We start from the raw sequence: 10,013 nt of genomic DNA on the forward strand, positions 1-10,013 counted from the left end.
CAGCCAATGCCGGCTCGCTTGTCTCCTTCACAGCCGCCCGCTGGCCAATGGGGTCCCGCTGTCCCCCTTAGCCCCGCCCCCCAGCCAATGGCATCCGCTGGCCCTCACGACTCTTCGGGCGCCGCCCGCCCACCAACGGCATTTTCCGCCTTGCCCACCAGCCAACCGTGACCGTCCCACCAGCCCCGCCCATCCATCAATAACCTCTTCCACCCCGCCGACTCGCCAATGGCGTCCCGCCCACCCCTTTAACTGCCGCCCCCCGACCAATAGCATCGCGCGCCGTCCTCCGGCCCTACCCTCCAGCCAATGGCTTCCCCCGGCCCCTCTGGCGCGAGCCCCGTCCTGTCTGCGCGCCCGGCAAGATGGCGGCGGCAGAGCCGCCGCGACCGTGGAGCGCCGAGGAGCTGCGGAGTGAGGCGCTGCCCAAGAAGGACGTCATCAAGTTCCTGCAGGAGCACGCGGCGCAGGCGGTGGGGCCCGGGGGGTCACGTGGGCTGGGGGCTGGTCACGTGACTGTCCTGCCAGGCAGCGGGGGAGGGTCACGTGACTGGGTGGTGCTGGGGGGGCCCATGCCCCAGGTTCTGTTAGTCTGCACCGTTGGGGGGGTCTGTGAGGCTGCAGTGGGCCCCATCACACTATGACAGCCCCACGGGCTCTGCTGACATTTCCCCCTCCCTTGTTTCTAGTTCCTCGCAGAGCACAAGCTGCTGGGGCAAATCAAGAATGTGGCCAAGACGGCCAACAAGGACCAGCTGGTCGCGGCCTACAACCAGCTCTTTGAAACGCAGGTGAGTGCCCGGCGGCCAGGGCCCAGCCCCTGTCCACAAGCAGAGAGCAGGGCCAGGGTTCAGCCCCCCGCAGCATTCGAGGCTTCTTCCGAGGCTCGAGCAGGGTGGAAGAGAGTGTCACTTTGGTACCTCAATCCATCTACAGCCCTGATGGGTGGAATCGGTTGTGCCCTGGGTGACCGATCCCTTCTCTGCCAGGTGAAGCTTCGAGGTTATTCAAAAATAATTCAGGTTTTTTAATTATTTTTGGTGTATTTCACTTACCTCCTTGTTGGAGCAGCATATGTTGGTGCATGAGGGCTGCACACCCCCAAGTGCATGCAGGATGGGATCGCGTAGGAGCGCTGCCGGGGTTCGCAGCTCTTGCAGGCGATGCGTCAATAGTTTGTGCTATGGGGCTTCGGCCCCCCCCGGTTACTTATGCCGCAGCAGTGGTAGACCACTGACTTCTTGGAGGAGAAACGGATCCCTGTGTAGCCAGTTCTTTAATATAGAAAAGCTTTATAGTACCTCATTTGTCAGCCTTCTGAAAGACGTCCTATCCTTCTGCTATAGCAAATAATGGTATATGCTTTCCTCACAGCGCTTTAAAGGCACAGAGATTGCAGATCAAGCAACTGAAAAGGTAAAGAACGTCACGGTCACTGAAGGCAAGGCCAAAGAAACGAGACCTGAAGAAATTGTCGATGAGGTTTGTGTAGACAGTTCGCATTTCTTGGTTTCTGACCACTATTTGTTATTGGCAATAGAAAGCACAGACTGAAGGAGGAAGCGGGGCTTTGGGGTGCTGCTAATGCATTAAACAGTCTGAAGTATAACTGTAGCTCAGGCTGAAATTAAGATCAATAAACTAGTTCTTTAGAAATCTGCTGTTGCCTATAAAATACAGAAGTCTCCTGTTAACATGTGCTGTCAAATAGCTTCATTTTAACTAGCACTGCAATCTTATTAGTCCTATTCCAGCAGGAAGCCATCTACAACGTAGCAGTGAGGTGAAAACCATTTCTGTTTTTGAAATCGTCATTAACTGAGCTTGGGTACCTGCGAGGGTCAAATGCTCAGTGATTACCTTCAGCAGTGCTAAGAGTTATCTGAATACGTGCATGTTCCTGAAAAGAAATCGACTGTGTCTGAAGAGAAATCAAATGCCTTTGCTTTTCCTCCAGATGTTGCTGTTGCAAAGTTTTTTGGGGGGGTTTTTTGCTGGCTGTCGTGTGTGTGTGTGAGTCTCTTGAAGGCTGTTTTCTGATTTTAAAAAATCCAGTCTTGACAGTGACTCAGCTCTTAAACCAACCTCCTTGTGTGTTTTGAGTAAATAGCCTTGTACTGATCTCATTCCAGAGACTTCAGCAGCATTGGCACAGTCTGCATTAAATCCTTTCTTTCCGTAAGCACACCAAAGCACTGTGCGTACTGCATTCATTTATGAGCATCTGCTCATTCAGCGCTGGATCTGTGCGCAACTCACTGAGGGGCTTGCACTCGGTTTCTAGCAATTGGTCAAGCTTTTCCAGGCAGTGAACATTTTTTCTATCTTAATTTAGGGCCCACCAAAGTACACAAAGTCCGTCCTGAAAAAGGGGGATAAAACCAACTTTCCAAAAAAAGGAGATGTCGTTCATTGCTGGTATACAGGGAAATTACAGGATGGCACCGTCTTCGATACCAATATTCAAACAAGTAAGAACCCAGGGATCATAAGTTTTTGTACAGTCAGAGGGTTTGAACAGCAGTACACGGAAGAAATTAGCTAGACCACCAGTCACCAAAATGTCTGGAACAATTTATGCTTAAAAGTTTGACTGGTTGGGGCCGTGAGAAATACCCCTTTCCCCCTATTCCTTGTTCAGACAGGCTGGGGAGATCTTGCTCTTGATTCATGGGATCTGCCCCTTCAGGAGAAAGCAGCAGGGCTCCTTCAGGTCTCTCACTTGAGTAAAGCAATCCCTCCTGCCTCTTGCTAGAGCATGAATTTGGCATTCTTCAAGCCATGGGTAACATGATGTCTGGATTTAGTCAGCTCTATGGCCCTGCAGCAGGGCAGAGAGCAAGGCTTATCATTCAGAAAGCTGTTTTGCCTTCTTGGCTTTAAGTAGCTTTTTCACTGCCCCACGTGGTTCAGGGTCTGATACCTCACTATTAAATGTTGAGGCTGTGTTGGGGGTTAGGCATAAGAGAAGGACAGGGCTGTGTGGGAAAATGTGCCAGAAACCTGCGACTTCCAGCAGTGCTTGTAGCGTTGTCAAAAGAAACAGTGAGGCTGTAATTGCCAAACGATGCACACTTCACCTTAGCTTGCTTAACAGTCAGCATTACTGCTCCAGACACTGAAAATGAACATTTTAGGAACCAGCATGTTTTCTGTGCCACAGAAACATCCATCCTGTACGTGACATCAGTAAACGCAGCGGTATGGTTCACATAGTCCCACCATCGGTGCATCTTCCAGCGTTTCAGTGAAACTACTGTTTGCATCAGTGCTGGATTTGCCCTATTTGCTGAATGATAAAATGACCAAGTTGCACACAATTTACATATCTCCCCGTGCTTCAAGCACCCTGGTGCTGTCTGTGTTTCTCTGCAGTATGACTTTAGCAGCGGGTCTCATCAGATAGAACCGGCTGAATGGCGCAGTGTGTTTGACAGCGTAATGCTAAGACCAGGTCAATAAAATCAAACTCTCTTTCAGGCTCAAAGAAGAAAAAAGGAGCCAAACCTTTAAGCTTTAAAGTCGGTGTTGGAAAAGTCATCAGAGGCGTAAGTACATCGCTAAGCGTCCTGCAGCATCTGTCAGTTTGACAGATCCTTCGGTCTGTGGGTTAGTCTCTGATGCAGCTGTTGTGATCTTCCCCAAAGAATCCAGAGCAGCTGCCCAAGCCAAAAGGTCTGCTGTCGGCAGTCTGCTGCATGTGTTTGCACAGATGCCCCCATCCATCTCCCCAGAGTCAGCTCCTCCCCTTTGGCAGGCACAGGTATTGGACGGCAGGATTTTCAGGGAATGTATAGTCCCACTTGTTTTGTATGGTGCCTCGCATAGCAGATGTGATCCTTGACTGGGATCCCAGCACAAACTGCAGCACTGGCTATACCCCAGAAACCTGACATGTCAGGCAAAATAATCCCCCCCCTCCCCGCACAGCCTCTTTGTCTCGCGTCACTCCCTGGCCCTGCCAGATCCATAGGAAGTAGATGAGTGTGGATCTCATCTACCCATCCCAGTATCCTGGGAGTCTCTGGACTCTGGCTGCCAGTCCTGTTACCAGAGAGAAGGTGTCCATTGACATGGAGTTTTTGAGCTTCACTTCAGGCCCCAGAATATCTGGCTGTTTTTAACAAGCCCTTGAGTCTGGAACTCCTCCAGCATAAGCATGCAGCCCCAGGCTGCCAGAAGACAGCTAGTGCAGGCAGAGGCTGCCTGAGACTGGGTAGCCAAGTACTAGGCAGGTTAAGCATTAGCTTGGGGACGACGGCCATGGACAAATGCACAGTTTCCCAGGTTAAAGGGCAGAGAGTCTTGCCAATCAGGACTGTGTGGCTAGGACATGCAGATAAGCCACCCTGTGATAAGTGACACAGAAGCACGTTGTTTGTTCCTGAAGGAAGTGAGGTAAACTGTTGCAGTTCTGTTTCATCTATCACAGGCTGGAGGTGGATGGATGAAATGGGGATGCTGGAGTTGGCCTTGCTGTTGTGAGGCCTCAGTGTAACTTTCAGCTGTGCAGGCCCTGAGAGGGTGGGCCAGGCCCTTAGCCTGTCTCCCCGTATACTGAGACTTCAGAAAGCCTGGGGTCAGGGACGGGGTGGGTGCCCCCAAGGAGCTGTGAGCAGGCTGTCAGCCCTTGTAAGCACAGCTCCAACAACTACCGTCAGACCAGGGTTGAGTGGCTTTGGTGCACTTGCTGCATTGACCCCGCCTGGAGGGGTGGGAAGCCCAAAATGTTCCTGGCTTTCTGACCAGTGCTGCTGGGAAACGCTTGGCCTCCTGGGACATGCTTAGGGCTGGATGTAATGCTTCCATGCTTGGGTTGTTGCCATGTGCCTTAAACAGCTCAGAGACACGACTGCCGCCTGTTCATTGTGAATGCTGATACGCTGCCACCAAGGCTTGGTACTAAGATAAAATTAGCCCTCTCGCTTGAGCCCAGCTGGGGAGGACTGCTCATCTCTACCCCAGAACAAGTGCAGTCCAATGACAGCTTGCACATCAGCTAACCTGGGGCAGGGCAGTAAGCAGTGCTTCCACTTTCCAGTTTCTGGACCCAGGGAACTTGGGAGTCCTTTGCTCTGCCCTGCACAAATAGGGGCTCCCAGTCCTAATCCATGGGAGCAAATCAAAAGCCAGCTGTTGGTCAGGTGTTGAACAACAGCTGTGTCCCCCACTGCAAAAGATGGTAGAACAGGAGATCAGAAACACTGTTGCTTGGGACAAGCTGATGGATGCACTGGGGCTCAGTATTTCTACCATTGAAAATTGTGCAAATTCCCTCTTTATGGTGATTTTTCTCTTGCAGTGGGACGAAGCCCTCCTGACCATGAGTAAAGGGGAGAAGGCTCAGCTAGAAATCGAACCTGAATGGGCCTATGGCAAGAAGGGGCTGCCTGATGGCAAGTATCCTTTGAGAGATCGTGTTCCAGCTTTTGAAGACATGCAGGGTGTCTTAATGTCCCTTAGAGGAGGGAGAGATCACTGTCCAGTAGGGTGTGCAGGGTCACATGGCACTCTCATTGTAGATGAAACTCCTTAAGCCAGAAGCTGTGAATACCTTGTTCTCTAGTGTATTAAGACACCCCCCTGCTCTTTTTGTTCCCCCCTCATGTCCAGAGACTGCTTTTATACCCTCACCTAAGAGGTATGTATCTGTTGAGCAGCAAATACAAACTCTGGGATAAACTAGCTGCTTTGCTGTTAGACCAGCAGGGGAGTAAAACAAGCTGCTTGGGGAACCTCCTCCACTGGGAGTGTTCAGGCAGGGGCTGGATGGGCATCTGTGTGGGATGGCTTAGTGTTTTGCATCTCACATCTGTGTGGGCAGTTGGCCTAGATAGCTGCCGAAAGCTGCTGCCGATGTGGCAGTGGCTGCAAGAGGGTTAGGTTCGGTTCCTAGCTGTGATCCTGTGGGGGCCTAGTGAGGCTGAGGAGTGGACTCTGCCCCTGCTCCATGTGGCCTGGAGCTATGCTGAGGTGAGGACCACCTGCTTTCAGTGGCTGTCTAGACTCCTTCCCCCACTCATAGTTGGCATGTTGCGTTTTCCTCTGCAACAAGCACGTGGATCTATCCAAAGAACAAGTGAGGCTTGGAAGTAAAGTCATATAATGGGAAGAGGACATGAGAGGAGAAGTCTTTGCTGCCACTGTCTTAAGTAGCTTGTGGGGTAGAGGGAGCGGTGAGACCTTATCTCCTGGTGGACTGAGGCTGCAGGGAGCAGCAAATGGGAATCCCTCCATCTCATGGGCCTTTGCTTCATCAACAACACAGGGCCAGAGAGTCGAGCACCTGTCCTTGCTTTTATTTGGCCTTTCCTTGGAGCCCTGCAAATATAGCAGACAGATGAAATCTCAGAGCTTGTGCTGACTTTTCCTCTAGGAGGGAGAGGAAGAATTGGCAAGAGCAGGACACATTTAGTCCAGCCTCATCCCAGCCAAGTGTCTGGAAGTTTTCAAGAGGAGGTTGGACAGAGATGTAGACTCCACAGCTGCTAGGCAGCCTGTTCTCATGCCTGACCATCCTCAGAGGCGTATGACAGTGGGTAGAAATGGATGTTACCTGATCTTTTGTGCCACCATAAGTTTTTTTATCATGGTATAGATGGTGAGCTATTAGTTGTCACTACCACACCAGGCCATGGCAGGGGAAACTCAGTGGTACAATAGGCAGAATAGACTGCTGCTCAAAGGTGCAGACAGTAGGGGAAGAGTAGAGCAGCCTGAGCTGCTCGCTCTCCAGCCCCGCCTGCCCCCCAGCAGGTGCCCTGGGGGCATGAGGGATCTTGCAGTGCTTAGACCACCTGCCCACTTCCTCTGCTTCCAGAGGAGCACCCAGGGAATCTCAGTGCTTCTCCACAGGCGGGAAGTTGGGGTTCTCATTCCCTGTGATCTCAAGAGTGAGTCAGGCTGAGTGAGGAAGAGCCCCACTCCCTGATCCTGAAGGATGGCTGTGGCTGAGCAGGGAAAGCAGGAAGACTACGTCACTCCTTGTCCTGTACCGTCAATGGCTGAGATAAGTGGAGACTTAGTTGGCCCAGTGAAGTGGATCAGTTCTTCCATGATGCATTGTGGCATGGCTGATCCACTTTATTGGGCAATTCCTGTTTCTAGCCCTGTGACCCCAGGGAATAGCCTATCTCCATCCAGCCACCTGCATCAATACACTTCCAAACAGCAGGGAGGGGGTCTGCAGAGGTACCTGCTGTTTTGAGCAGTGCCACTAAATGAGCCCTGAGTGTTTCACATGATCGCCACCAGGTTGCAGATGTAACCAATAGGTGTTGAACAGTGTGGGGAGGGAGAGCTTGGTCCTTGCCAGAGGCCACTGACATGGCACATTCTTGAAAATGGGCATGCTTGAAAAAGATCATCAGCTAGATCACAGGTGGGCAAAATGCAGCATGTGGCCTGCCGAGCAATTTTATCGGGCCTGCAGGCCCTCTAAAAAAAATGTAGAAAATTAATATTTATCTGCCCCTGGCTGCCTGTCGACGGCTTGCCAAAACTCAGTAAGCAGCCCTCCACCTGAAATAATTGCCCATCCCTGAGCTAGATGGTGGCAGCTTGTACCTCGCAGACACTGCAAACCTCTCCTTAACTCAAGCGACAGGATCCCGCCGAACGCAAAGCTCTTCTTTGAAGTTGAGCTGGTGGATATCGACTGAGGCGAACACTGATGCCTTCCTTTGGCTGCAGTGACCTCATCTATGCAGGAGTTGGCTGACAGGGGCGGATCTGCCCTGGCAACTTCAGGAGCTAGTGACAGCTGTGGCCTTGCCTATTGAAAGCGGCCGGTTTGTCCCAATGGCTGTTCAGTAAACACCACTAAAGAAAACTCCATTGCCCCGTGCACATGATTGAGCTGATTTTTCTTGTGCTGTGATGCTACAGTAGCTCCCCTGGAAAAGCTGCTGCTGTGGAAGAAGCAAATGCTGCGTAAGTCCAATCTAAAGCATCTGCTCCAACCAGAGGGGTAGAGGAAGGGAACAGCTCTCACTGTCAGCATTTTCCCTCCTCAAACCCACACAGGGGGGCTGTTTCTGCCCATCTTTGGAGCCCCAGCTCTGCTCTAGCTTAGAGGATGGCAAACTGCAGGTGAACACATCACTGCATCTGCTGTAGCAGTTGGACGTCTCCAGAACAGGGCTGGGCTGTGCTGTAGCGTAGCTGTTTTTTCACGGCTAAACCAGACTGCAAAACCGGAGATGGAGACACAGTGACAGAGAGCAAGCAATCTCCAGCTAAGAACCCAGGAGTTGCTCAGGGTCTAGCTGAGCCTGGTGGAGGTGGGGAATGGCACTGGAATTTCATCAGGTCAGGAAAGAGATGCAAGGGGGGCAGCTCTTGGAGCCTAAAAGCAGAGGTAAGCAGAGATGCGGTTGGATCAGCTGTCCCATAATATATTAAGGGGGTGTTAAGAGATGCAGGGGGGTCCAGTCCTGGAGCGTAAAAGTTTGAGTTGTTTGCTACCACTTCATCCACCAGCCCCTGACATGGGTTCTCCAAATGAGCAGTTGTCCAGCAGTTTCAGTACTGCCAGTTCCCTCTTCAAGGAGATCTAAAGCAGTTGTGTGACCTCCCTGGAGCCTGGTAGACTGATTTGTTTCCACTGAACACAGCTGGATGTTAGGTAAAGGTCTACTGCAGCTGCCTCTTCTGTATAACAGTTCTATTCGAGGGCTTGAGCCAAACCCTGGGTAACAGGCCCCAGCCCCTTTGTACAACTGCCAGCAAGTGAAGGATGTCCAGTTCCACTTGCAAGAGGAAACGCTTACTGTCCATGCCCAAGTTCCCATTTATAAACCCGATGGTTTGCCTACCTTTTTATAGCACTTGAAGCCCCTCGGGGCAGGGGCCACCTCACGCTCATACCTTGTATGTTTTACTCACAGACATGTTCTAGGAAGACAGCTGCAGCACCGTAGAGGTGCTTGAACAAGTGGGGAAACCCTTCCCTGTTTCTAATTGTGCTCAGGGAGGTTTATAGGCCTGAGCCATTCAGAAAGGGACCTGTGTGGTGGTCTGTTGACCCCCTAGTGCCCCAACGGGTTTTTCAGCCCAGCTTTGTTCCTTATGTCAGTGTGCCCCAGAGGGGGTAACAGGTGACCAAACTGCTGGTTGGAAAGGGATGTTTCTATCTGATGTACAAACAAGTTATCAGAGATGTTAAAAAGCTGTCTGAAGGATGGGCAGTTTCATTGAACAGGTCGCATCATTTTCTGGCTTGCGTTCAGTTTAAAGGTGACGCAACCTTCACATGGTCACTGAGCGCAACAAAAAGCTATTAGGGAGGGTGGGGGAACCGTATGTCTATTTTTCAAGCAGTGTAACATGGATACAGCTGGGCTAGTTCCTTCTCATTGAGCCTGGCAAGCTACATGGGTTTGAGTGTTGAGCTGTTTGGACCCTGGGAGCCTTAACCACTACCACTGCCTAAGGGAAGGACAGTTGGATCCCATGTGCCAGATAAGTCCAGGAAGCAGAGCAGCCCAGCTGCTTCCCTTTGTGCCCCTGTCATTGCAGGCAGCACTGAAGCAGTATACTCACCCCTCTGCTCTAGGATGCCTTCTCCCAAGCAGAAGACAGCTCGTTAGCTGAAACAGCACAAAGGCACATGCTGTAGGTGGTTCCCCAACCCTACTGTCAGTCCTCCCGGTCTCGCAGACTGGCTTTCATAGGAAATCTTATAAAGGAACATGGGATCCAGCACAGTCAGCAAGCAGCATATATATAGTCTGTCTGAACACCACCAACACTGAGCAAATGGAGAGCCCTGCCACAGCTGTCTGTGCACACTCGACTTCCAAAGTAGCAGTCATCTCCTCCTTCAGTGCTGGTCTTTGAACACTACAGATTCACCTTTGCTGCCTCAATCTTGGTGCTTCTGTGATCTTAAGTCAGCTAACGCTCATTTTTTAACTGCTTTAAGCCAAAGGTTGCGAATAAAAGTTACCTGGACAATAGGTGCATGGCTAATGGCATGAGTATGATCTGGGGTTTTTATTCTTGTGGGGGTT

At 51.3% G+C, this 10,013-nt stretch overlaps 1 protein-coding gene across 1 annotated transcript; it reads left to right on the forward strand.

The window, feature by feature from the left end:
- The first annotated feature begins 345 nt into the window (after positions 1-345).
- On the forward strand, positions 346-9,972 carry FKBP3 (FK506 binding protein 3). Its single transcript, XM_019556603.1, has 7 exons — positions 346-473; positions 690-791; positions 1,375-1,482; positions 2,336-2,471; positions 3,481-3,548; positions 5,303-5,400; positions 7,607-9,972. The coding sequence occupies exons 1-7, from the start codon at positions 366-368 to the stop codon at positions 7,659-7,661; spliced, it is 675 nt and encodes a 224-aa protein (XP_019412148.1). The 5' UTR covers positions 346-365; the 3' UTR covers positions 7,662-9,972.
- The last annotated feature ends 41 nt before the right edge of the window (positions 9,973-10,013 follow it).

Source organism: Crocodylus porosus, unplaced genomic scaffold (genome assembly GCF_001723895.1).
Source record: "Crocodylus porosus isolate Cpor-Errol unplaced genomic scaffold, CroPor_comp1, whole genome shotgun sequence".
In the NCBI taxonomy this organism is placed as follows: domain Eukaryota; kingdom Metazoa; phylum Chordata; order Crocodylia; family Crocodylidae; genus Crocodylus; species Crocodylus porosus.

What these genes read in the sequence shown, in the direction of transcription:
- FKBP3 (XM_019556603.1), top strand. Translation starts at nt 366, where the DNA reads ATGGCGGCGGCAGAGCCGCCGCGACCGTGGAGCGCCGAGGAGCTGCGG. An exon ending in AGGAGCACGCGGCGCAGGCG is followed by an intron (nt 474 to 689) that starts GTGGGGCCCGGG and finishes CCTTGTTTCTAG; the next exon opens with TTCCTCGCAGAGCACAAGCT. An exon ending in TTGGAAAAGTCATCAGAGGC is followed by an intron (nt 3,549 to 5,302) that starts GTAAGTACATCG and finishes TTTCTCTTGCAG; the next exon opens with TGGGACGAAGCCCTCCTGAC.